General features: G+C 46.1%; 4 protein-coding genes and 1 long non-coding RNA gene across 5 annotated transcripts; 1 reads left to right on the forward strand and 4 right to left on the reverse strand.

Moving 5' to 3' along the window:
* Window positions 1–1013: 1013 nt before the first annotated feature.
* On the reverse strand, window positions 1014–3511 carry HOXA4 (homeobox A4). Its single transcript, XM_021538195.2, has 2 exons — window positions 2787–3511; window positions 1014–2257 (listed from the first exon to the last, which is right to left on the reverse strand). Exons 1-2 carry the CDS (start codon window positions 3376–3378, stop codon window positions 1929–1931), a joined length of 921 nt encoding a protein of 306 aa, XP_021393870.1. The 5' UTR covers window positions 3379–3511; the 3' UTR covers window positions 1014–1928.
* Window positions 3512–5379: 1868 nt separating this feature from the next.
* On the reverse strand, window positions 5380–25826 carry LOC146768183 (uncharacterized). The gene is made up of 3 exons (XM_085568310.1): window positions 25499–25826; window positions 13439–13543; window positions 5380–6332 (listed from the first exon to the last, which is right to left on the reverse strand). The coding sequence occupies exons 1-3, from the start codon at window positions 25689–25691 to the stop codon at window positions 6217–6219; spliced, it is 414 nt and encodes a 137-aa protein (XP_085424436.1). The 5' UTR covers window positions 25692–25826; the 3' UTR covers window positions 5380–6216.
* Window positions 14516–17439, reverse strand: HOXA5 (homeobox A5). The gene is made up of 2 exons (XM_021538196.4): window positions 16598–17439; window positions 14516–15612 (listed from the first exon to the last, which is right to left on the reverse strand). The coding sequence occupies exons 1-2, from the start codon at window positions 17157–17159 to the stop codon at window positions 15362–15364; spliced, it is 813 nt and encodes a 270-aa protein (XP_021393871.1). The 5' UTR covers window positions 17160–17439; the 3' UTR covers window positions 14516–15361.
* Window positions 17621–21392, reverse strand: HOXA6 (homeobox A6). The gene is made up of 2 exons (XM_021538197.2): window positions 20870–21392; window positions 17621–19549 (listed from the first exon to the last, which is right to left on the reverse strand). The coding sequence occupies exons 1-2, from the start codon at window positions 21303–21305 to the stop codon at window positions 19290–19292; spliced, it is 696 nt and encodes a 231-aa protein (XP_021393872.1). The 5' UTR covers window positions 21306–21392; the 3' UTR covers window positions 17621–19289.
* On the forward strand, window positions 21466–23327 carry LOC146768184 (uncharacterized). The gene is made up of 2 exons (XR_014951780.1): window positions 21466–21648; window positions 22014–23327. It is a non-coding gene; the product is annotated as an uncharacterized LOC146768184 (long non-coding RNA).
* Window positions 25827–26594: the final 768 nt, after the last annotated feature.

Below are 26594 nucleotides of genomic sequence, written 5' to 3' on the forward strand. Positions count from 1 at the left end.
TCTGCCAGTGGCACGTTACATTTTTCTTTGGAATGGTACATATTCCATGGCTAGGCAGGGATGCTGGCACAACCTTTGGAGCCTGGTGCTACCTCAGCCAGGGATGATGATGCCCCCTGGTCCTGGCAGCCTCACTTAGGTGAAGACAAGCACTGATTCCAATAATCCATCTTGTATGCATTCGGGTGAGTAAATAAATAACTATTGGCCTTCACATCTTCCCTGGAAGATTTAGTAGCACTTGAGTTCCTTTCCAAGATTTTTCCTACCCAGCTCAGTGCTACACCGTGTTGTGAAAGCCCCAAGCAGGGCTCTCCATTAGCAGTTCTGTTTTGCCTGAACTCCTTAGCTGCCTGGAAGCAGGAAGATGCACAGCCGGAGCTGGAACCAGCTGAATCCCATTTTGCCACAGTAGTTGTGACAATCTCGGTCAAAAAAGCCTCATGAGTTGTATCCAAATTCATGCGTCTACCAAGGCTTTCTCAGCACATTTTGAAATAATCTTAAAACAAAACAAAACAAAAGGAAGTATACACAGAAAAGGCAGCTTGAAAAGAAATTTTAGGTTACCGTTCAAGTATTCCCCTTAAACAGTGCTAGCCAGCTAAGAAATCATAATCAGGCGAAAATGAATGAATAAACCAGGACTGGCTAAAGATTTAAAGTGTTATCACGGCATGGGAGCTTATTGGCTCCCAGAAGAAGCACAGTTTCTCTTGTCAGGCAGCTGAAAACAGTCACACGGACAGCGGTGGAGTCAGACTCATTCTGTCTAAGTCAGCTAAAGAGAGCACCACTCACCTATACAATGAAGCAAGACCTTTCTTCGCCCTGCAATGCAATTTTTCCCTGCCAGGCAAGTAGGAGTCAAGGGCTTTTTCACCACGTTTAAAATAACCATTACCTTATTGACAAGATTAATCCAAGTCAAACCAATGCATTAAACTGTTCGTTTCCATTTCTGATGCCAACACCAGCCAAGCACAAGGTGGATGAAACAGCACGTAGTGGACTTGTGTTTCAAGCGTTTAATTCTTTTGTACAGAATAATCTTTATTACTAGCATTTGGCACTGTTATACATTACACCAAAAATCCACAAATTGTACATGGACTCAAACTACTTAGACGGTGCCAAATATGAAGACAGCAACAGCCTTTATAGCAATATTTCTTTAAATAAATGCAATAGGGAATGTGGAGAAAAACTAATAGATCACAGCTACTGAGGGGGCTACACTTAAAACCAGTTAAGTTACCTTTGATACATAAAACATTTTCCATTAGACAGCGTAAGGGGACTTTTTCATAAGTCTTTAACCTCTTGTAGACGTGTTCATTCTCCCATGTTGGTCTGTGTGTGTATACGTGCCTGTGCACCACCACACACACAAGCACACACAGAGAAATCCATGAACACACCACAAAACAGCGCTATTCAAGTCAGTGCCTTACACAAGTGTCTCACGAGCTCTTTACTTTGTTTTTAATGTTTTTTATTTTTAACGTGTTCCCTAAAAAAAAAAAAAAAAAAAAAAAGAGTCCATCTTAGGTACAGAGAATTCGTCCATGACAGCATCCATCCCTCTCTTATACCGAGGGCAAGAGAGCGTTTCCATAAATAGAAAAAAATGATGGGCATGGAACCATTATCTATATACAATGTAGACAATCGTCCGGGTTTTGGTTTAAACATGTGCCCGTGCTTGGACACGTCTCGTCTTCCTTTTCTGCTCCTGTTTTGTTTTACACAGTTTGGTCCAAAAGGCCAGCCTCCACCTCGAGGCAGCTTGAAAACCCCAATAGATAGGTAAATATATATATATTTTAAAAACCACAACAACAACAACGACCAAAAAAAAAGCCAACCAACCAAAAAAAAAAAAAAAAAAAAAAAAAGACCAAAAAGACTCAAACCAAAAACCGTATTTATAGAGCAGCTGCGTTGGGTGTAGCCCCATCGAGTGGATGGGGGTGGCCCTGTGTCTGTGCTTTGGACTGCTGGCTCAGTGTGGACTGGTTTGAGGAACGCATCTTTGTGTTAGGCAGTTTATGGTCTTTCTTCCACTTCATGCGCCTGTTCTGGAACCAAATTTTGACCTGGCGCTCGGAGAGGCAGAGGGTGTGCGCGATCTCGATGCGTCTCCTTCTGGTCAGGTAGCGGTTGAAGTGAAACTCCTTCTCCAGCTCCAGGACCTGCTGTCTGGTGTAGGCAGTGCGAGACCTCTTGGGCTCCCCTCCGTTGTAATTGGGATTGACTGAAACATGCACGCACAGGCACACACATACACACGCGGAAAGAAGGAGAGGGGAAGGGATGGAACATAATCATTATATAATAACTTGACACCGGGTTCACATAAGATACATAAACGGCAAGAAAAATTGTTTCCCAGCCTATCGACAGTGGGGACAATCGAGGAGCAATAAAAAATGGTGATGGGCATTTGGGTTAGAAGAAAAGCTTCAAAGACACATGGCCCAGAGCCACTGCAGGGCAATTAAATTTATGGGGGCTATAATTACTGCCCTAACAGTTTGGCGTCTCGTAAATCTTTTGATAAAGGACCCCGGATACAAAAGGTTTCTCACTTTTTTCTTTTTTCTTTTTTTTTTTTCCCTTTTTTTTTTTTTTTTTTTTTCCTTTACTATTAGGAAACGCAGACGGAGAAGGAGGGGAAAAAAAAAAGCCACACACGCACCGACCCATCCCGGTCCCGGGAGCACCCTCCCCCCTTCTCTCCTCTGCAGGCACATCCCCACCTCCCCCTGGCAAGGGCAACTCACCCGTGCTCACATGGATCTTCTTCATCCAGGGGTAGACCACCGGCTCCTTCCCCTTCAACCCGGGCAGGCTCTTGTCGGGCAGCAGCGGACAGGCGGGCCCGGTGCCGGCCCCGGCGGCGGGGGCTGCTTCGCAGCGGCGCTGCAGGGCATGGCCTGGGAGCAGGGGCTGGGGCGGGCCGGGGTGGCCCTTGGCGGGCGGCGGCGGCGAGGCGCCCGGGGGCGGCTGCTCAGGGCCCGGGGCGGCGCTGCCGGCGCTGCTGTAGCTGTAGGGCGCCTGGGGGTAGGAGGGTGCCTGCGCGGGGTAGAGCGCCTCGGGAGGCGGCCCCGGCGGCCCCGGCGGCGCCGCGGGAGCCTGGTAGCCCGGTTCCCGGCGCGGCCGCGGGAAGTACTCGGGCAGCGCCGGGCCCGGGTGCGCGGCGTGCAGGTGCGGCGGCGGCGGCGGCGGCGGCGGCGGCGGGGCGTGCGGGTGCGAGTGGTGCGGGTGGTAGCTGGCGGAGCTGCCGGCGCTGCCGCTGTGCTGCGTGTATTCCTCGCAGGGAGGGAATTTGGGCTCGATGTAGTTGGAGTTTATCAAAAACGAACTCATGGTCATTAATTTGTGAAGTGCAAAAATACTAATTTTTCTCGCGTTGTCGTTTTTCTGGGCTCGGCGAGGCCACTCCCCTTCCCCCCCCTTCCCTCCCTTCCCTCCCTCTCCCCCTCCCGCTGCTGTCAAGTGCTGCCGCTGCCAAAGTTTGGGCCTCCAGCCCTTCCCCCCCCCCTCTCCCCGCTGCACTCCCCTCCCTTCCTCTCTTCCCACCCCTGGAGCGCCTACAACACACACAAACACACACCCGCGCACACACACACCCGCACCCCCCGCCGCCCCGCCACCACCTGACCGCCAGCGCCAATTACCGCGCGGGGCCGCGGACCCCGGATCAGGAAATGGAAGAGGGACGAGCGGCCGCAGGGCAGCTCCGCGCCCGCGGACCCTTCGCGGGGACGGCGCCTCCCCCACGGGCGGCGGCTGGCTGGCGAGGGAGCGCCCCGCGTCCGCTCCTCACCAGCATCCCCGGCTCCTCCTGCCCGCCGACCCGGGCAGCGTCCAGCAGTCGCGGTGTCAAGCGAGATAAAACTAATCCGGCTTTGACAGTCTCCCACCCACCCCGCCCGCCCCAGCACTTTTTGTGTCTTCGTTCTCCCGTGGGAGAGTGTAGGAAGCAGGGCGAGGAAGCGGAGCGCAGCCCAGCTGCGTGATCCAGAAGGAGGCAGGCATTGCACAAGGCGTTGCACAATCCTTTAAACAAACCCATCTCCGAATGCCGGGGCTGCGCGCAGGCAGAGGGCGGCAGCGGCTGTCGGGCACAGGCCACCGGCCGCCCTCCAGGGTCTGTCCCCAGCGCCCCGCCGCTGCGGACCGCGGGCGGCCGCGAGCTGCAGGGACAGCCCTTTGCCCCTTTGAAGCTGGGCTAATTGGAGGAATAGACGCAAAAGTTAGAACGAAGGTCGCGGGCAGGCCGAGGAGAGTCCTCGAGGGGCTTGTGGGGTGTGAGGCATAGAGCGAGCCTGAAAATAACGGGGAACAGAGGGGAAAGGGAGAGGGGAAGACGGACACGACGGTACCAAACGCTTCCTACCGGGCTCACTGTGAGCATCCCTCCCCGCGGAGCAGAGCTTTCTAAAGTACGAATTTAAGTCCGTCGGTTTGGTGTGCCTCGTCTGGGGTTTATTTTTTAATTTTCACTTTCATAAGAAATCGCTAGTGCCTTCGCAGCAGTAGCTCGCAAACCCTGGTGTAGGAGGGAGAGGGCACTCGGGCAGTTCTGCGTTGCTAAAACTGAGACTGTTAACGGTATTTGCAGCTCAGGGGGAAACAAGACAACCGCCCTGACCTTAGGTAATTGAAATTTGATGGTTAAACTAATTACGCTCTTATTCTAAGGGGAAAAAAATACTTATTGAATGTCAGCTAGTCTGCCACATTTGGAGTAGGAGCGAACTTTTTCAGATTATTTTTTTCATCTGTACAGGAAGGAATATAAACAGATAGAAATATTTACCACACCCTTAGAGAATATAATTGCTGAGTGGCTAAATATCATCTGCTGTATGGGAAAATACTTCTAATATATCAAGCGTAAATATGATACAGTTTAGATCTTGCCTTCCTAAAGATATTACACTAACAGTTACCCTGGTTTAAATTCAGATTATTGTCTTTTGCAGTTTAATAGATAATGGATACGTGCAATAAAATTCTATTTGAATATATATTCTATCTAACAAGACACACAACGTATCGATTTATATTTTATCCACAGACACATAGGCACGCACATTGCATGCGGTTTGTAATATGTTAGAACATTTCCAGCACTTGGGTATACTGGGGTACTTATCTAAACAATCACTCATTTCCTCCTACTATCGAATGTCTAATTTGTAAAGAGAGTTAAAACACATTTACTTACTCATTTCTAACAGCACATCTATGGAACTCTAACTGGCGTAATAGATAAGTTTCTCTATTTACTCTGCGTGGAAAGGAAATGCGGTTACACACACGCGGTTGCACACAGAGACAGCCGCAACTGCTCAACAGCACACATTTGATAGAAAAGGGGACATTGTTTTATTTATATTCCAAACAACAAAACAACAGCAACCCATTTCCTAAAAGAAAAAAAAAAACAAAAAAAAAAAACCACAAAAAACAAAAACCTCCTATCTGCATGACTATTAAAAAGAAAAGATCGCCGAAGTCCACCACGACAGCATTTTCCCGGTATAAAGAGATACATGCACACATATGAGACGCATACATACAAATACCTGCCGGCTAGCACCAGACGAATTACACTGGGGTATCGTAAATATTATCCTCGGCATAAGTCCTGAGGCTCTATGGCCGGAGCACTACAGCGGGCTGCCGTGTTCCCACGCCACAGTAAAACGCAACGAGAAGTGTTGTCTCGGTTGGTAAGATCAGCGCTATATTGGGAGAGTTGACCGGCCTCTGCTTCATATAATTTACTGTGATTAGATCTCAAAGTTTCACCGTGTCCTTTTCTACAGTAGGGCTCTGGCGCTTGGTTACAGAGAGAAGGAGTCAATTTTGTATAGAGTGTAAATCTGCAAGGTGACCTGAGCTGCCCAGCTCAAATCTGTTTTTTTCGTGTGGTTCTCTTAGTCTGTGAAGATGTGCTGAGGCAGGACCTCCAAAAGGCCTGTTCCGTGTCTTTCTGGTTTTGTTATCATAAACAAGAACCCAGCCAAGACCACCAAGTGTTATCTTGCACACAGCCATTTCGACATTTTACTGCAAGATTTATGGCTGTAATAAACAATCTCAAACCCTTTTTTCCCCCAGTACTTCCCTTTAACAAACTTGTACCATCACCCTAAATTCTTACAGAAGAGAAGGATAGGATAAAATAGACCAGCTCCCTTATTTTTCCAGAAAGACTAGAGGCTCGATTTCGCTGGAGAAGGAGACTTCAATCAATGAATAAAGAAACGAGAGTTTCCTGACCGAGGCTGGCCGAGAATGGGACGGGGACAGCACTGGAATTAAGTTGAGAGAGAGAGAGTAAATTTTCATGCACCAAGAAGAAGCAACTCAATACATACCAAAAGAGGGGGGAAAAGGGGATCCCTCTTTTTCCTGTGAAATAGACAAACATTCCTGTTACCCTCCACATTCGCAGCTAAAATGTAATTACCACGAAAGAGAAAATAATAATAACAACAGCAATAATAATAGTAGTGTAATAATAATAATAACAATAATAATAACAACAATAATAATAATTCAAGTCAACCTCTTGCCGTGCCGGGCATCCTCCACCGAGAGCGGTAGGAGGAGGAAGAATCACACTAGCAGCCTGGTTTGACTTTGATTTGAACCATTTTGAATATATTTAGTCCCAGCTTTCCCCTCTTGAATGCGAGGCTGTCCCAAGTTTCAAAGTGACCGAAAAGTGACACCGTGTGCATTTTGTTTCTTATTAATCTTACACATTGACAGTCTTTGTTAAATAACAAGGCGTGCCCTTCACCAGGCGACATTTTCATATTTGTTAGACGCGGTGACCTGAAGTTCACCTCGGCCTTGGACTTAGTTTTTCTAAAAGGTCTATAACAGTGTCTTTTAGATAGCAGGGTGCTTTGCCCAGGTCACTTCTTCTAAGGGAAAAATAAGAAAAAAATCGAGGGAAAATGTAAACGTTATGGAATGTATCGACTGTATTCCTTTCTTTGTTCCTGGGAATGATAGAGCCCCGAGGCTGCTCCTGCCTCCGCGGATGAGAGCGTCCTTCCCGATGGGCGCTGCCGGGGCAATGGTGGCATTTTTGCCCCAAGTTCACATTTGATAAAAGCAGTGGTTTCCCTGGCACTGGGGCTCCTTTTAACAACGGGATGGTTGGCGGGGTTTGCTCGCTCTGTCCTGGTGCGCTTAAATAAACACACGTAAAATGTGATTTGTGCCCGGATTTTAAATGAATGGCCTTTTGAGCAGACCTTCCACGCCAGAGAGCAGCGTGCTGAATGCAGAGAGTAAAAGGACAGAAAAAGTTCGTCTCAAATTATAAACTGTTCTGTTCTAGCCTGTTGGATTTTTTTTTTTTTTTTTGGGGGGGGGACGACAATTTAAATAATAATTGAAATTAGTAAATATTTATGTAAGTCACGGTTTCAACTTACTTAAAATTATTCTCATTGATATTTTTATTCTAAACCAGATTTAAAATATGAAATCCTGACCACTAATTGTTTTAGTGAGGAAGTAAATGGATTTCTGTCACCTACTCTTGAGTAAGCCGATTATAGTAACAACTTTCATTCTGGGTATATCAAAGACGCATTGTTATTCTTGGAAACAATCCGCCTGCTATTCTTTAACAAAATAGATATTTGGCTACGGTTTTTAGCTTGTTATCAGGCTTCGGTCTTACACCAAATAAATAGTCTGGATGTGAAAGGTTATATACTATCTCCAGAGCGGGCAGGATCCTAAACGTGCAGTGCCAGGGCTCGCTACAAGTAAGCAGCAGCAACAACTTGTGAACAGCGTCTACACGCCGAGCAAACACTTGCATTACACACTTTCCAGGCTTCAGCAGGTACTTTAGGCACAATCTCCGATAATCACTTTGGCTAATCTGATATCTAACCTCTCGCGTACTTGTTCCCAAGATACAGCGCTCGCCTGCCACGATCCAGCTGTATCTCTGGCAAATAATTCACGCGTACCAGTTACACAGAGGCCGGTGTAGGCTGCTGCCTTGGGGGTGGAAAGGCAGCAATGCGTGGTTGAGGTGCGCTTTTCCTTGGATTTCCTTGTCGCACTGTCCCCTCCTCCACACCTTTCAGGTCTGATTATGGCTATATTCGAATATCCTTTCCCTTTTCCACCGACCCCTCAGCCTTAAAATTTCAAGCTGAATCCCATCTGCGATTATGTCCTCCAAAATTAAGTTGCTTGAGCAATATTGGTTAGTTCTCCCTGCAGACACGTCTAACCAAGAAACTAAAGCTTTTACTCAGAGGCGGCACTGGGAACAAAAAAATCCCAGCAATGTGGGAATCTCTCCGCGCTAAGAAATTCCACTAAACTTTTTCTTGGAAGGGTGAAGAGGGGTGGGTGGCGAGAGGAAAAACAACGCGTCCTACTCCCAATTTCGCTGGGAACTGCCGCCTTGGGTAATTCCAGGAGCCTGTGAGAACCCTCCAAATCACGGAGAGGCGCAGGGAGCCAGCTTCTCCGTAATATTTTCCATGGGTATCGCAACACGGCTCTACCGCTCCGCATTTTAAACGAGCTCCTTCGGACCAAACATATAGCCCGTATTATCTCCGGCATGTCCTGTTTAAGCACAGTTTAGCGGTCGCTACAGAAATGAGAGCAAAAACAAAGACGCGGCTAGAATCGATACACGCGTTAATAGCTTCGCTCCTATCTTATCTTCCTGCCATTTTGCAAAGTGAGAAGGCTTAACATTAAACCTCTTAGAGCAGGTTATTATATAATAAACAAGGGTGAGGCATTTTGCTACCTGACTTTTGGAGGAGTCAACATCTGTGGCTTCTGCGGGGGTAACACGCGTGTTTACCTGCCGCGGCTGAACCCGAGATATTCAGACACAGAAGTAGCTGATAATTCAAGATGAAATACAACGTGTATTACTCTTGAAAAGAGGAATTTTCTATCCTTTCCTTGGTAATTGAGGTCATTCAGCCAGTAGGGTTCACCTGGAGTCCATACTGTGATACACACGTAACTCAAAGCTATTTTATCTTTTGTGCTGATAGTCAAGATCTCGGCTATAACATTGACATCAAACTCTGTCTGGGCGAATGACTAAGAGTGGTGCAAAACGTAAACTTTTGACCCTCAACTTTTTGACCTGCAGTTGTAACGCCCTTAACCACAAAGATATACAAAAGCTATGCAGCTTCTTTTAGGAGTAAGAGACTCGCACTGTTTGTTTCAATACTTCTGCTTGTTTCCCCCAGCTTTCTAAGGGCGCTCTTTTTTGTTGTTGCCTTTTTTTTTTCCTTGTTGCTGAGAAATCGGATACTTTTGCATTTTTAATTTTTTTTTTTTCTTTTCCTTAATCTCTCAGCTTTGTAAAATGCTGTTAGATCAGTTTGCACAGCCTTTCGGCAGCGTTGGAGGAAAGCCTGTTACTCAAAGGCGCTATATGGTTACAATTGCAGGTGAAATGCTGGGTAAGTTCTGGGCGTGAGGTTGGAAGGAATGGAGCGACGAGCTTTGGGGGAAAAGCTGCAGCTCTCTGCTGAAGCGTTTTAGTCATTTCTCCTTGATTTAAACATAAAGAAACAAGTCTAATTGTTTGCGAAGCCTTGTCTAGGCAAACGAGTTGACTGTGAACTTGGTCTAAAGCGAGCTCTGCTGGTGATTCCTAGGGTGTGCAGATTTATCTTTTCTGCATTTACTTAACCTGGCAGTGAACTGCACGGGCTGCCATTTATTATCCGGAGACAGACTTCACCTCAAGCAAGGACTGTTCCACAAAATTGCAATAATTACCCAATAACCTTCATAGCAAATATTATTATTGAAAAGACATTTTTTGGGGGGAGGGGATATAGAAAAGATTCCTTTTGCATGTTTTAAGGAAAAATCCAGGCAAATTTTACACGATATCTGTGTCAGATTTGAAATTGTTTGTGCGCATAGCTACAGGAACATGTGACCGGGGTGGTCCATGAGTATTTGCCTTACAGAGAGACATTAGTGAAGATGCTTTAATTTGAAAGGCATAATATTTTCAAAGATGACCAGAAGACTGTGGGAACTGTGGTTTTCTGCTCTAGCCAGTAACCCTAGCTTCAAATCGGGGAGATTTTGAGGGCAGAAGGGGAAAGGACTAAGAAAGCAAACGACATCTTAACTTGGTCAGGATATTTACTTGTGTCTGCATTAAATGCGTCAAATCTATATTTACGGGAAGGGAAAATGCATTGCTCCCGTATTCAGCATTAGAAATCGAAATCTCCTGATCCCCCCCGCCCCCATGATCAGTTCTATTCAATTTCCCATGGAGCAATTTGAAAACTCCTCTATTGTCACCTTTACACAGATACACACATATTAAATGTAAGGAAATGGCAGAATAATATTTTCCCTGTTCTGAAATTGGGACATTTCCATGATTTAGACAAGGCTACAGAGCTGTAATTTACGGGGATGACTTTCCATTGGATTGTTACATTCCTGGTTTAGAGAAAGTTAAGTCTCGCAAAGTCACCAGTTCCACACATTAAGAGAGGTGCCTAATCTTTAATTGGTTTTACACTTAGGCATGAGACGCTACATGCAAGTATTTCTTTCAAAGGATTAAGTAAACTGTATTTCAAAACGCAGAGCGCAACTTGCCATTTGTAAAATAGAAAAAACTTGCACTTACTAATTCCCCAAACTCATCAGAAAAATAACGTGTGCTGATAAAACCTCTCTCATGATTGCCAGGGACAATTTCCCATGACATTTTCCCTCGGAAAACAATTCGGACCTGCGACTATTCTCGCAGAGTTCGGCAGTCTGGGCTCGTTTGAATTTCAAATTTCAAAACGTACTAGGAAATCTTAATGCATTTCTGTGTTCGAATGGTTTCAACTGTGATGCTTAAGACAAGGCAGGGCCAGAAACAAGGTGAAGTTGTAATTTCTAGCTAACTTTTTTTTTTTGTTTCTAGTGTTTCTTGCAGTTTATATGCTTCTGGACTTAGGGATATTTTTTCTTTTCCCCAGCTCTTGAACGACTGTACATTGTTTTGTGTGGGATATGGTCCAGGAGCCACATACAAAAATGTGGAAAATACACAGTAGTAAATCTTTTCACTCTAAGCAATGAAAAATTATGATCCGAGATGATATCCAGGATCCTAAAATATTAGTCCAACGGGTGTCCATGCGTGCTTGTATATTAGCCAGTTAATTCAAATAGCGCGGTGTTGTTAAATACGGAGTAATCATGAGCTGTTTGCATTTAGTACAATTCCTTTCTACAAGCAAAGGGTTTTCCTTGGAAAAGGACCTATATATAAATGAAGACCAAACTTCTAAGGGTTTTTCATGCCTTGTCTCAAACTATAAAATTTTATGGCATATAGTATCATATAATACATGCCTATCATATACAACTTTCTGATATCCCTATTGACAAAAATGTGTCAACTAGAGTACTATAAAATCTGCAGCTGTTTATAAGGAAATGATTTTCAAATGTGCATTTGGATATGCTTTTTAAAAGCCTTTCTCACTTTTTTCAATATGAAATATATGCAGATGTGTTTGTTTAGTGCTGATAGGAAGGATCGACAGACACAAAGGCATCAGACTTTATCTTCTGCAAGGGTTGACTTTAAATATTAAATATTTTTAAAGCTGAGCTCTTTGGGAAGAACCTTCCTTAGATACTACCATTTCTTTAAAGTTAAAGACACATAAAAATAATCAGTCAGGAATATGCAGACCTTGCAGAGGTACAAGACAACCTCAACCTCCTAAAACCCTGCGCCTTTCTCCCATTTTTGCTCACAGTAGCCAAACCAGCCTAAACCACAGCATTCAAATGGCACAGTACTGGTGAAATAAAACAAAGCCCATCTCTCACATCAAACCATTCCATTCTTTTACAAACCCAACTTTATGACTCATAAAAGAAAACAATGCAATCTGCTGAATCAATGTTACTCCAAACCTGTGCAGAGAAAGAGATACCCACAGCTAGTTTGGATAGATAGATAGATAGGTAGGTAGGTAGATAGATAGATAGGTAGATAGATAGATAGATAGATAGATAGATAGATAGATAGATAGACGGATAGATAATAGGCAATCCTGACTAGTCTGTTTATAACCGCAAGATCACTCGCCAAAGTAACAGCTCTGAGGATAAGGATCAGGCCTTAATGTTACCCAGAGAGAGTTCCTTTCACCCTTTCATTCAAGTCCTGGAAATTCAAAGACTGAAGTTAAATCCGGCCATAAAGTTTATTGCTGAGTAATCACACTCTAGTGAGAACAGTCCACTTAAATAAAAAGAATGTTGAAGTAAACACGCAGCTGGGGCCTACCCCACAATGGCAGCCAGCAATATAAGGCAGAAAGGGAGAGAGCAGAGCTAGGGGGATATTTACAATCTTCAATAAACCAAGCCCGTATTTCATAATTTGCAGCACTCTAATGACCTGTAGTCTCTTGTATTAATGCTACAAGTTACAGTCAATTGGTTCGCTTAAAAAAAAAAAAAAAAAAAAAAAAAAAGGAAGTCACAGGAACATATATATGTGTACACACGTACACACCCTTTGTGTACATGAATAGACCAATATTAGACACATATACGCATCTGCACGGTTTTAAACAGAGGTACAAACTGATTTGTACATGCAGGCACACATGCATATAATTTAAATACATTTATATTTATGCAGTTACTTATAGAATCAGGAAAAAGTTATAGCAACGTTATAAATGCACATCCCCAAAACACACTATGCACTCGCAGATGTACATATACACATAGCTAAAGCTTTCTGCACAACCCAATGCAAAAAATAGGTATCTAAGCACTCCAGTACACTCTGTGCCATTTTAATACTGGCTCTGATGTGCAACATATTTCACCAATCCAAAGATTATTACCATATCATCACGCCTCCAACTCTATCATGCCTACATAAGATACTGCCTAGATAATATGTAGCTCAATCTATTTTGTTCCCCCTTTTTTTTAATCGCCTGCAGTAACTACTCTTTGCTAAACAAAACCTCTCCAAACTTGGAGAGTCTATTGGAGCAAAGGAAGTAATTATCTTCTGCGGTAGTCAAAGTGATTAAAGCTAGGCCCCAGAATCCATCTCTGCCAAAGTCGCTTATTGTGGTTTACTTTGATTTGATCGTTAAAATAGAGAGCTAGCTGCTGCGAGTGAAGAGATAGGGGGGAGGTATTTGCAGCACAACCTGGATCATTAGTGCTTGATCCTGCCTCTCGGGCTCGGTGGGACCGTCCTGAAAACCTCCAGGCGGAGAGGAAGGGAAAGAGAAAGAGAAAGACGCGAGAGGCAGCGAGAGCGAGCAGGAGCCTCGGCTTCCCCACTGTACAAATAAACTTTAAGGAACTTGTGCACGAAACTTACCTTTGACTTGCAAGGAGCCATTTTTCACATAGTACTGAGAACTTGTGGTTTGGGTACTTCTGTCCCTAAACCTGACAATTTGAATGGCCAGGAGGCACACGTAGCCTGCAAAAGAGTCAAATGAAGTCCAGCGTCAGTGAGATTATATGTTATGTGGTATATAATGTTGGATGTCAACTCCCCAAAACCATAAAACTTACTTTAATGGCACCACGTGACTTTTTATAGCCAGTGAGCCTATCTGTCTGTGCTATGGATGATTTTACGATCTAATTCATAGACAAAACCCTATTCATTTGGCACCCAAATGTCATATAGCCGGAACTGGGGCTTATAAAGTTTACTGTTTTATAACTTTTAAGGGAAGGCATCAATGTAGCCAGTCAGTAAATGTGCAAATCTTTAGTTGCTCTTAGAAGCTCAGAAGAGTTAACCATTCAAGCTCTGATGGGGTAAGTAACATTACATTTATAGCAAACTAATTCTAGTGAAGAAAACCAAAAATCTTTAAAGGGTGAAGTGTGGAAATGTGGCTAGAGAGGATTACTAATAGGCACAGAGGGCTTGGACATGGCTGTCCTAAAATATACTTAATGAAACCACAGGAGAAATTCTAGAGTGATGCAAACACATCCTGGAGCTCACAGCATATTTTAACAAAGCACATGTTTTGGGGTTTGGGTTGTGGTTTTTTTTTTTGTTTTTTTTTTTTTTTTTTTTTTGTGTGTGTGTGTGTTTTGGTTTTTTTTTGTTTTTTTGTTTTCCTTTTCTTTTTTTTTTTTTTTTAATTTAACCATCAGCAAACAGTTAACAGTTGATTCAGCCACAAAGGGTGTTGACTGTGGTCCTGCGATGCAGCTTTCCACCTAGCGAGAAACAAGTAAGGAAGAACTTATGGTCAAACTTTCAATTAAAAATACCGGTAGCGGACAATTCCAGCATCCACCATACGCAACGTGCAGCAGGAGCCAGGTAAAATATTATAACAAACTCTGCACGGGCTAATTTTTTTTTCCTTTTTCAGAGGCAAATCAGGAAGCACAACTTCTTGCTTTGCACAAATCAGATCACAAAAACTTTACAATAGAAAGTTTATTTTTTTGTTGATTTCCAGTCAGGTTTTTTTAAAAACAAATAATAATAATAATAATAATTAAAAAAAAAAAGCTGATCACAGTTTGCTCAAACAGCCAGACTTTGACTATATTTGTAACTTTGTTCACAAAAAACATACATCACAGAAGCTGCGCTTAATAAGAGCCACTTCTAAGAGTTCGTGCAAAGAGTCATATACAAAGGCACAGCAAGGACATACTGCTTGGAATCACAGTTTTCGTCACAGATTCACTATTCACTACACGTAGGACAAGTTCAGTTGATTTCATCATTTCACCTCTACAACAGCATTAATTACACAGGAATTATATAGGTAGTTTGAATAAAAATATTTTTAACAGCTTGGAGCTATACAGACATTAACACTTGACCACACATGCACAGTTAAGCAGGTTGAGTGCAACACATAACATTTGTACTAAACCGGGGGAGGGTTTCCTTTCTCTCTCTCCTTTTTTTTTAAGCTTATTTTTTTTTCTTTTTGTTCTTTTTTGTTTTGTTTTGTTTTGTTTTAACAGTTACTTCAAGTAACACAGCTCGCTTCATATAAATAAGTTAAAACATCTATTATTTTTTTTCCAAGACAAAGCCATTCAAGACAAAGAAATGTACGATAAAAGCAGATCTACTTATACACGCGAGAGAATGGTAATAAACAGGCTCATGATTAAAAGATGAATAAGGGCGACAAGAACAGGGTTTCTTCACAGAAGTAACACAAGGAAGTTTTAGAAAGTCAACTTAGTACTGACATGAGACGACGCAGGGTCAGCTAATACTGCTCAGTACTTTTAATTGATCAAACGCTTAGGGACGGAATGCCCCTCCTGCAGCTGCCATGCTCATACTTTTCAGCTTATTATCCTTTTTCCATTTCATTCTCCTGTTTTGGAACCAGATCTTTATTTGTCTCTCTGAGAGGCAAAGAGCATGTGCTATTTCAATCCTTCTTCTGCGGGTCAGGTATCTATTGAAGTGAAATTCCTTTTCGAGCTCCAAGGTCTGATAGCGGGTGTAAGCAGTCCGAGCCCTTTTCCCTTCTGGTCCCCCTATGTTGTCTGGAAAAGAAAAGTACATGATTTAGATTCTCAGCAGCCTCTCGGAGCCTTCGTGTCTCATTGCAGCTACCAGCAACCAGGACCGTTATTCTCAGTCCTGCTTGGTTTTGTTTCTGGTTTGGATAAACGCTCAACAAGTTTCCCCATCCAGCCCCTCTTAGGAAAGGCTTGGGGGAGGGGGATTTGGTGGTCTCGGTGAGTTTTCGCTTGGATTTGCGATCCGATTTTTTCTAATTTAATTTTTTCAGTTGGTTTTTTTATTATTATTATTTTTTTTAATAAGGTTAGTTCTCCCCCATGCCTCCTCCATATAAGCTGATTTGGAGGATGTCTCTGCTGATAGCTGGGTTTCAGAGCTGAGAGAGCAAAGCTGAAGCGTGCAGCCCTTTCCCACGGCTGAGCTGGGGAAGGCTCTGGGAGGCAGCGAGCCTCCGGCCGCTCTCCCAGCAGCGAGGGCAGGGCAGGTACCCGGGGCTGAAAGTTGCTTTGCTCCCCCGCACCCCTCAAGCCCTCTACGCCGAGTTTGGGGCGACTCGTCCTCCCCCCTCCCCCACGGCTTCCCAGCAGTGAAAACTGCCCTTCTCGCCCTTTCCTATTCTCTTTTTAATACGTCTAAGCAAAATAAATGGGGTCAGCCGCGCCGTTCCCACTGGAAGATCCCCCATTCAGAGGAGAGCCGGGAGCAGCCTCTGCTCCCGATCTCCCTTCGGCAAGGCTCCTTCTACTCCCCCCGCCGGCGCTGGGAGCCAGGCGGGCGGTGTTTTCGGGGCCAAGAGGTTTTTTTATCCTTTCGGGGGGGACTCGCCCAGAGAAGGGAGCGTGCTTCCCTGCGATCAGAGTTGTGGTGTGCGCGGAGACTGAGACTGCCCGCTCTCACGCCCTCCTCTCCCCCTCTCCCCGACCTTGCTCGGCGCAGCCACCCGGTTTACATTAAATCCTCCTTTTCCTCCAGAGAAATAAAGAAAGAACAGGGTATTTGCTTTACCATGACTTATGTGCAGTTTTCGCATCCAGGGGTAGATCTGGGGCTGTGAAGGCTGGGCTGTGCTTTGGTCGGTCGGGGCACTTGCCTGCTCGCTGCTTGCTGGAGTGTCTTCCTCAGTCCCAGACGAGGTGCCAACCCCGTCTCTGCTGATGTGCGTGTTGCTGCTGGAATTGGACGAAGTGCTGGTGGAGTTGGCGAGGGAGTTTTTCACCCCGTGGTGACTCTCGCTGACAGGCGAACCGGCCACGGCGGTGCAGGGCAGAGGGTCAGGGGGAGGCGAGTGGGAAGACGTCGCGGGCTGGTTGTACCTGGGCTCTGTCGAGGCAGAGGTGGTGTTGGCCGGGTAACTGCGGGGTCTCTCATTGGCACCAAAGTGAGTGGAAGCAGAGCGCCCGACGCTGAGGTCCATGCCATTGTAGCCGTATCCGTACCTGCCGGAGTGCATGCTGGCGGAGTCCCTGTATTGCTCGCTCACCGAGCTGTGATCTCCATAATTATGTAACTGGTAGTCCGGGCCATTTGGATAGCGACCGCAAAATGAGTTTACAAAATAAGAGCTCATTTGTTTTTTGATATGTGTGCTTGATTTGTGGCTCTTGGTCGTTTTGTGCGTCTATAGCACCCTTGCACAATTTATGATGAATTATGGAAATGACTGGGACATGTACTTGGTTCCCTCCTACGTAGGCACCCAAATATGGGGTACGGCTTCACATCACGTGCTTTTGTTGTCCAGTCGTAAATCCTGCCTGATGACCTCTAGAGGTAAACTCGTGCACTGGTGGGGGAGCTGGGAGGGCGCGGGCGGCCCGGGGCGCGCCTCCCGTGCGCGCCGCCGCCGCCGCCGCCCGCCCGTCCGCCGGCCTCCAGCGCCACCCGCTGGCGGCGCGGGGGATGGCGGCGGCTCCGCGGGGTCGGCCCGGGGTGACGGCCCCCGACGGCGGCGCGGAGCGGCGCGGACAGGCGCGGAGCGGAGCGGGGCTCGCCGCCGCCGGCACCGGCACCGGCGGCGAGGCTACGGGGCTGGCGGGCATCCCGCCTCCGAGCCGGTCGCCGGGGAGCTGGGCGTGCAGAGAGCGCTCCGCTTTGTGCCTGCCTTCTCCTCCGTGCAAGGCTTTTTTTACAACTGTTCACAAATCCTGTACGATCCGTTCTCGGATGCTGGCAAGGCTTATGTCCCTTCTACATATATATATGTGTACATAATTTCCCCCACACTTATTCTCGTGCTGGAGCTTTCGAGAGGCAGCCGGGTCCTGCCGATGTGAAATGGCAGATATCTACTAAAGATAAATATCTGCAGCGTTTTTTCCAACTAGAGGGTCAGATTCCGGGCGACTTTACGGCTGCCGTTATTTCATAGCCTCTCGGAGAGAAAAAAAAATCCTCTAAATGCGGTGGTAGCCATTTTGCATTATATTCTCCAGATTTGGCTTTTAAAACATTTAGAGTGGTACCCAAATGGTGCTGCCTACCAAACAAAAGAGTCTCGATGCATATACAAGTGCATTTGTACACAGCTTCACATGCACACTCATGCACACACACTATAATATAGAGAGATGTAACGTATATATTAATCAGTATTTTTTTTTCTGCACTTATTTTACTTTTACAAATCTCGAAGTGGAAGCATTTTATGGCAGCTATTTTTCTTCAAAGTATCAATTTGTTTTTTCCAGTGCTAAGTAATGTGAATGTGAATTAAGATACCGCAGAAGCAGGAAAGAAAATCCCCAAGTTAATAAGACCTTTTCTTCAAATAAGAAAGAAGGAAGGAAGGAAGGAAGGAAGGAAGGAAGGAAGATAGAGTGATAAAGGGAAAAAAAGATCGATCTAAGCTCACGAAACCCCAAGAAATGTAGTCCATAATTCAAAGCCCCTTCAGTGCAGAGCTGAGCTCACCAAAACCTTAGCATAAGCTCAACGGGAACCACAGAAAATTGCCCGCTTCAAAACCTCTTCCCTCGCTTCCCCTGAAGTTTAACACCGAGCTTTTACTTTAATACTATAGTGCAGACTAAGCAGTTTAGCGGCATTTAAAAAAAAAAAATCTCCCTGCAATTCATCTTTGCTCTAACTGAAAGTTTATACACAGGGATTTATAAAACATTTTCTAAAAGAAATTTTCTTATTTTTGCTATTTAAATATCTTATACATAACTAAGACTTTTTTCTCCCCTGCGGATCATAAACTCCCAAACACAGAATAGCGAGGTGGCCCGCCGTAACGGGAGCTAGCAAAAACATAAACCAAACATTTTTGAAAATCTCTTGTCTTTCTACAACATAAGCATTTCTAATCTAAAAAAAAAATATATATATAAAAAATAATTTGCTTTTCTCACACAAACACACCAGGGACACCCACCCACTTACCCATTTGAGATGCTAATCTCAAACATTTAAAATTCTGGGCCAATTCTCTAATGCTTTAACCGACGCCATATACGCTTTAGGAAGGTGGTTACATACATACATGCCTGTAGCTCGAAAGCTGGGGCTTCCACATATATTAGAGTAAGTCACAGATGATTGCAAATATACATCTTTTAACCAAGCCTTTTGGGGATTAATAGACTGTGACAAACCTATAGGATTTCAGTAGCAGAAGGAACACAAGGTAAATAATAATAATAGTAATAGTAGTAAGCACTAAGGAAAGGCCTGGTAGCGTTTATTAAACGTGGTTCTACTCCCCTGACTTTTCCTCTGTTTCTTCGCTGCTGGGCTGTGTGGAATTTATGAATTTGTTTTCCTTTTTCCATTTCATCCGCCTGTTTTGAAACCATATTTTAATCTGGCGTTCAGTAAGGCAGAGAGCGTTTGCAATCTCAATACGTCGTCTTCGGGTTAAGTATCTGTTAAAATGAAATTCCTTCTCTAACTCTAGCGTTTGGTATCTGGTGTAAGTTTGCCTCCCTCGTCTCCCATGTGTTCCATATACTGTACCTGTAGAAGTAAAGACAAAACGATCGCATTGGACAGGGCCCAGTGATTTCAGACCAGAAAGAGCGATTAGTATATTCTGCCTCCTTTTGCAGACACAATCACGGGGAGTGGGGGAAGCTGCTCTGGTTTCCTGGAGGCTTTTAAATTTTTTTTTTTTTTTTAATTCTCTCTTTTCTCCTGCTTGACGAGGTGTAAATGCAGATGTGCAGTGTGCTTACGGTGGCGGGGTAAGTGGGATACAAAGAGGCTTTAAGGTGGACCTAGGGAAGGTGCAGGAGGTAGCACGGTGCGAGTCTCTGAGCAGAGGCTGCTCCGTGCGCGCTGGGAGCCTGGGCGCTCACACAGGCACAGGCACACGTGTGCTATCCAGCAAGCCTCACGCATGTGTCTGTGCGTGTGTGTAAGCACGCACATGTGGCTGTGTTGACACAAACACACAGCCATTGCCATGGCCGGCACTACAGAAGTATAATTATAGACACGAGCTAAAGATCATAGAAGAGCGTTTTGCCATTGGCTCTGGAATTTATTGCTCTTGAATGCAAAGCAGCATCGGAATGATCTTGCTAAAAGTTTAATTTTCAAAAAAAGGAGTGAGACCCACCCTGCAGCAAACATAAACTCGGGAGGATGGGAGAGAAGGCGAATCATTAGCAAACACTTGAAGTAAACGTTTAAATTTGGGATTATAAAAATAAATGTCACCCCAGTACAACCCTCCCACTCCACCCCCACCCCCCATTCCCCCAGCACCACTCCTGTACAGAATAGTTCAATTATGTGTAGTTCACTCCTAAGTCTGAAAAAATTCGCGATGCCATGGAAGTGCGCCCACGGCCCCAGAAACGTGCTCTCAATATCCAATACTCACAGACTAATGAGCTGGGGGAGGGGGGCGAGTTGGAATGTACCACAAATGCTTTGGATCCTCAGTACAGAGGGCATGTTCCATGCATCGCTCTCTGACAACGAAGAAGCAGAGCAGAGGCTTTGGGATGGCTTTAAGAGGTAGATAAAAGTGCTTTGTTCCTTTTAATTTTTTTTCGCCCTACTTTCCAAGGATTGCCCTGTAACTTTCACCAGTAAACCTACATACTGGGATTTTGGCCACCATTCCCTGTGTGCCAACGTGCCAGGTCTAAACCTGCGAAGGTTTCATGTTACATATTGCTCTGCAGGAGCCGTGTTTCTCCAGAAATCTGGACTTTATATAGAAAAAAAAAAAAAAGAAAAGAAAAAAAAAAAAAAAGGAAAAAAAAAAAAAAAGAAAGTTTTCCTTTTCCTCCCCTCTCCGCCCTTGACTGCACCGAGATGCCTTACCAGCGCAGGAGTTCATCCGCTGCATCCAGGGGTAAACAGGGCTCGTGTACTTCCGGTCGGTGCCTTCGTCATTTATAATTTTGGCTTGGCCGCCGCTGGTTTTGTACTGTTGATCGGGAGAAAAGTGCAGGTAGTCCCCGGGCCCCCTCTGTTTGCCACTGCCGGAAGGAGAGGCGCTACTAATGTCCTTGTCCGAATAAAAACAAGAGGCTCCGTACTCATAGGAAGCCCGACTGCAAGCAATGACGGTGTTGGACTGTTGGTAGAAACAAGGTGAGGTGTAAGTCTTGTCCTGCAGGCTGCTTGCCCCGTACGAAGCCGGAAAATGCCTGAGAGCATCATAGCCCGCCGGGTACAGGGGGATCTGCCCGAGGAAGGAGTCCTGGCCTCCGGGCAGGCTCCCCGGGAAAGTGGGATTCACAAAATAGGAACTCATTTGCTCTCCCCCTCTCCCGGACCGTGATTTGTTGTGTATTAGTACATCTGGCGATAACTATTAGGAGTCATCGAAGTGGTTTGTTTCTGGATGGCCGAGCGCCAAAAGCGACAGCAGAAAATAGGAGCAGCTGACGGCGGGGCGGCCAATGGGAGAGCGCGCGGCGCCCGCTCCCCCGGGGCCGCCGCCACCGCGCCGCCAACTTACCGGCAGCCCCGGCCCCGCCGCGCCGCCCCGCGCCCCCCGCACCGCGCCGCGCAGCCCGCGGGACCGGCCGCGCCCCCGCCGCGGCACCGCCCCTGCGCGGGAAAATAATCCAATAATAATAACAACAGTAGCAGCGGTAATTCCCGGCAGCGCGGGCGGTGCGGGAGCGGGTAACGGGGCTGCTGGAGGTGTGTGGAGGGGGGCGCCCTTAAAAGTTGGAGGCCCCACGACAAGGGAGTCGCGCAACCCCGTGGGAAGAGTGGGCGAACCGCCCCCGGCGCTCCGGCGGAGGGAAGGAGGAGGGAGGGAAGGAGACGGCAGTGGAGGATGCTGCGAAGGGAAACTTTGGAGCGGAGGGAGCACGTGAAAGGGGGAGCGGAGCGCCGCGCAGCGTGGGGGGCGAGGGCGGGGGGCGGCCTCTCTCTATTTTGCCCTCGCGATGCCTCAACTGCACCCAAGGATTTTTAAGCTATTCTAAAACGTATCTATTTATCCATTCAGCCGAAAATTGCCCTTCCTCTAAGGCTTCCCTTCGGAGCTCAGGGAGCCCGCCCCAGCGCCGAATCCAGCTTTTGTGGGAGAGCCTAACGCGTTCTGCAATGGAAGAGGTTTCGTATCTTAATGAACATGCCCATAATTAGGAGGTTGAGGCGGTGGCCTTCTGGAGAGTGGGGTTTTTGATTTGCACCAAGTGCCCGAGGAGGCCTCGGGAAGAGCCGCATGGGCTCCCGGCGCCCCCCGGCAGCTCAGATGAAGTTCCATGTGTCTCTTCTCAAGACTACCCTCCTCCCGCCAGAGTAGATCCGAGAGAATCAAACATTCAAATTCAAAAACGAGCCAGTAGGACTATTCCTAATTAATACAACCCCTCTAATGAGTCAGCAGAAGCCAATCGGTTTCGTTGTTGCTCCGAATAATTTGATTAAACGTGGATTTGTGTCTTTAAGAGGGGAAGAACAATACACGAAACAAACATTTCCACCTTCATTTTTCAATATGGCAGTTACCCCATAGCGGAAATATAATTCTTGGCCCAGGGCTCGGACAGTAACTGTTCTGATGAAATTCGCTGATGCGGGTTTAATTCAGCCGTAACCCTGCAGTTCCTGCAGATAACATAAGGTTGTCCATTCCAATATGTGTTTACTCATAATCCGTGCCCATTACAACAGATTGAATAGACTAATTTTAAACGCGCTCTGTCACGTAAAGTGACATTCGTACGAGCACCGTTTCCTAAAGCAGCTTTCAAAGGAGAGTTTTGTTGTTGTTGGGAGACTATTTGTCTCATTTCCGGGGGCAGATTACGATACCTATAAAACAGTAGTGAGTTAAAACATCGCTCCACAATAGTTTGTATTGTTTGCAGTCTCAGCTGGACTTTCACATTCAGATGTTGATTGCCTTCGGGTTTTTTTTCAACTTCCTTAACCTCTTCAGCCCAGCTAATCAACAAACACACCTGGTAGAATTACAGCTCACTAACTGCATGCTTTGAGAGGTCATTTCAGAAACATGTATTTCCTGAAAAGCAGATTTCTCCGGGAAAATAGGGGGTTTTTCTACTCAGTGAGAGCAGAGTTTTAAAAGGAGGAAATACCAGCAAGCAAGCACTCATACACAGCATACTAAATGCGAAAAGGCTTTTAAAAGCATATTTTCGCCAGTTTAAGTCAGAACGAAAACGCACCACGAAAGAAAGGATACTCGGGACAAACCTACCCCACCGGCCTTACTTCCAAAAAGTTGTGGGCAGACGATCTTTTGTTTGAATCCATCACACAAAAACCAAAATAAAATTTAAAATAAAAATTGCTCCAGGCTTAGTTATATTTACATTTCGTAGCATGGGTTACAGTCTAATTCCCCCCCACCCCACCCCCACCCCCCTTCATTTCTTCTTGTTTCTTTCTCGTTTTTCAAGTTACTGTTTGTGTCCAAACCAAGTTGTGAAAGCCTGACCGCAGGCAGCGAAAATATTTATTTGCCGATCCCATAGTACGAAAAGGAATGAAATCTGAACGTTTGCCTGACTGGGTCGTGTTCGAGTAGTTACAGTGACAGCCAAGCAATCTGCACCGCAATCTCTGCTTCAGTCACATTCAGGCGTCCTTTCCGCTCCTCCCCCTACCCCAGAAAACCCCGAATCACAACAATCTGCTGCCCCCCAAGACTGCCGAGGAAATGTCCTATCTGGACACATTTCACAGCAGTTTTCCTTCACCGTTCGCGCCCCCACTCTGAAAAGCAGAAAGAAAGCCAGTCGCTGCATTTTGCCACCGCAACAGTCACACTTCGCGATACCTGTGTATTTCATACCCCGTTTATTTGTTTTCCTAATTCCACGCACCCAGCACCTCCTCTACAGAACATTTCGCCTTCCTGCTCCCGCCGAAAACGTGTCCGCGACCCCAGACACTTTCGGATACAGGTGCGGGAGTAGTTATCCTCTTAAGCTTAAAAGCCTCCTTCTCTTCGTATATAAAACCACTTTCAAATCATTCTCGTGCTCACAAGCGTCATCAAAACCAACCTTTAACTAATAGCTCCTAATCCAAACAGTTTGGGCAAGGCGGACCGTTGTTTAGACTGGCGGGGTACAGAGAGCCTGGCTGGGGGGATGCGAGCGGGTCCTCCCCAGCCGGCTCCCACCGTGGTAACTTGCAGTTGACACACACCGAGGTAGAATCGAAGGGGAAGGGGAGTGGGCAGAGCCGGTCCTGCCGGAATATTTTGCCCGGGGCCGAGCTCCGATACTCCCACAGAAAAAAAAAAAAGTAGGCCGCATTATATTTATTTTTTTCCTCTTGGTCTTTTATCTGGGCTCCCCCGAGCAGCGCAGGCTGCCAGCGCTGCTCTTCCAGGGACTGCGGGGGCCGCTGCGCTCCGCGCCCGCCTCCGCCATCCCGCCACGCCGTGGCAGCACTGAGCACCCGCGACCCGCAATAAATAATCCGGCGCTCACTGCAGCTCCAGTCCGGCGGATACCGCAATGCAATGCAAATGCAGTGCTTTATCAGCCCGGCGGCACCGGCAGAGCCGGGGCCGCCGTGTAAAGCCTTCCGAGCGGCTCTTTCGCCGTGAGGAGGCGGGAGCGGAGCCGAGCGGCAGCGGAGGGGGGTCCCGGGGGCGCCGTCCCCGGGCCCTCGCTGCCCCCCGCCGGCACACACCGCGGGGCACCGGCCCGCCGGCCGCCGCTCCCCCGCCCCAGCGCCGCACCGTAACAGTCACAACAAGGAGAGAAAGGGGGGGGAAGCTCCGTCTCCGGCGCTAAAATGGGTTTAGCCGCCGCGAAGCCCGCTCCGCGCACCCGAGGCGCTCAAGCCGCCCACGCCGCGAACCGCCGGCAAAGGACCCACGGCGGGGCAAGGGATTTATGCAGGCAGCGCTTGATCTGATAAAGAAAATCTGACATCGCGTTTGTTCCCCCCCCCCCCCACTCCCCCCGTCTAGAAATAACCTTCCTCACGGACACGGCAGAGAAGCTAGGAGACATTGTGCTGTTTGTTGTTGTTTTTTTTTTTTTTTTTTAAGGAAATAGAAAAAAATAAATAATATCTAAATTTCGTCAATTGCAAATTAAATTTAAGCTAATGAATTAATGCTGCGAATTAGTATTTTAAAAATGTTTGGGGATATCACTTTTTTTCCCTCGTGCTGGGAAAAAAAATCCCCTCTACTGATGCTGTAAAATTGAATGATTAGAAAATAACCTGAACGTCACAACATCCCCCTGCTTAATGCAAAAAGAAATCAACTTCGTGAAAAAAAAAAAAAATTCAACGGTTTCCTTGCTAAATCACAGAAAATAAACATTTTATTTAGAAATATTTTTGCATGCACTGCTTAAGTTAAAATCAACTGAGCTGCAGCCATCTCTATTTTTGGCCGGTAACATTTCCATTTGGTTTAATTGCACATGTCTAATATTTAAACGTATTAAGCCATTTTTCCCTGCTTACAGTAGTGTCATATACATTTCTCACCTTTTAGGTTCTGGCTCACAGGAGCCCCTGCGACTTTGACAGCTGTCGCTTTGGCTGCACAGGAGACGAATCGCCCTCCTTTTGGTGCCAGAAGAAGCAGGAAATTAGCCAGGTTGCAAGTTGAAAATCTGCCACGCCAGTGCTTTGAATCCAATATGCCACACCTTCCAGCGGGGGAACTGGAAATTGCCATCCCGGATCTGTGTTCTAGGCGGCTGCTTATGCCGAACCTCAGCACACTTTGTTCACTATTGCCTTACAAAGAACAAATGAAATGGGGATTGAAAGCCAGAGAGATCCGAAGCAGGACAGAGCTCAGCAAAAGAATGCGGCTCTATTCTCGCAAGGGAAATTATAAAAAAGTTCATGTTCACGGTTACCATCCACATGACCGACAACGACCAATGGAAAAACCGAACAACTCATAAAGTTGTATTGCAAAGTTGTAAATTTTCATAAACAACAACGGATTTATGGCCTTTTCCTCATCACTAAGAAGAGGCAGGTCTTAGAGAGGCGCCATCTTACCACAGAGGCAGCCCTGGAGTTTTTTAAAAGACCTGGACTTTGTGCTAATTTTATTAAAATTACAATTAGTGCGTTGACTAAGAACGGAGCGTAGTAGAAAAAAGGGAACTTCAGCGCAAGTAATGCTCCAGGTCTTACCTCTATTTATCCGGCCGAATAAAAGGACTTTTCAGGTTCGATTTTTTTTTCCCTTTTAATTAGAAAAAAATAAAATGGGGCAATATTAGATCTCATTGACATTATGTGGTACCTGGCAAAAATAAGACGTTTTCTAAAGCGGGGCAGTTTTCCCCCATTTTCGTGCTACCGTGATGCCCCCTGGCCCCCGAAAGCCGCACACACAAACCACACATGCACCCGATCAGATCATTTACACTTGGAAGTTTCGTCTTTCACTTTCTGTTCATTAGAAAATATTCTTTCGCTGCATGCGATTTCGACTTGATCGCCGATCGTCTGGACTGGGGTTATGACTGCAAGAGGACACGGGAACACGGTGGAAGGAAGCTCTCCCATAAAGAAGGCTTTCCGCTTTATTAATCAACAACGCTAGGGAAAAAAATCATGA

Source organism: Lonchura striata, chromosome 2 (assembly GCF_050655825.1).
Source record: "Lonchura striata isolate lonStrDom1 chromosome 2, ASM5065582v1, whole genome shotgun sequence".
Taxonomy (NCBI): domain Eukaryota; kingdom Metazoa; phylum Chordata; class Aves; order Passeriformes; family Estrildidae; genus Lonchura; species Lonchura striata.

Coding starts and splice junctions, on each gene's coding strand:
- HOXA4 (XM_021538195.2), bottom strand. CDS start 3,378: ATGACCATGAGTTCGTTTTTGATAAACTCCAACTACATCGAGCCCAAA. Junction 2,258..2,786: donor GAAGATCCATGTGAGCACGG/GTGAGTTGCCCT, acceptor TGCATGTTTCAG/TCAATCCCAATTACAACGGA.
- HOXA5 (XM_021538196.4), bottom strand. CDS start 17,159: ATGAGCTCTTATTTTGTAAACTCATTTTGCGGTCGCTATCCAAATGGC. Junction 15,613..16,597: donor AAAACTGCACATAAGTCATG/GTAAAGCAAATA, acceptor TTTCTTTTCCAG/ACAACATAGGGGGACCAGAA.
- HOXA6 (XM_021538197.2), bottom strand. CDS start 21,305: ATGAGTTCCTATTTTGTGAATCCCACTTTCCCGGGGAGCCTGCCCGGA. Junction 19,550..20,869: donor GCGGATGAACTCCTGCGCTG/GTAAGGCATCTC, acceptor TTACTTCTACAG/GTACAGTATATGGAACACAT.
- LOC146768183 (XM_085568310.1), bottom strand. CDS start 25,691: ATGGCAATTTCCAGTTCCCCCGCTGGAAGGTGTGGCATATTGGATTCA. Junction 13,544..25,498: donor TGTGAGCCAGAACCTAAAAG/GTGAGAAATGTA, acceptor ACTCTTTTGCAG/GCTACGTGTGCCTCCTGGCC. Junction 6,333..13,438: donor TGGCTCCTTGCAAGTCAAAG/GTAAGTTTCGTG, acceptor ACTTAATTCCAG/TGCTGTCCCCGTCCCATTCT.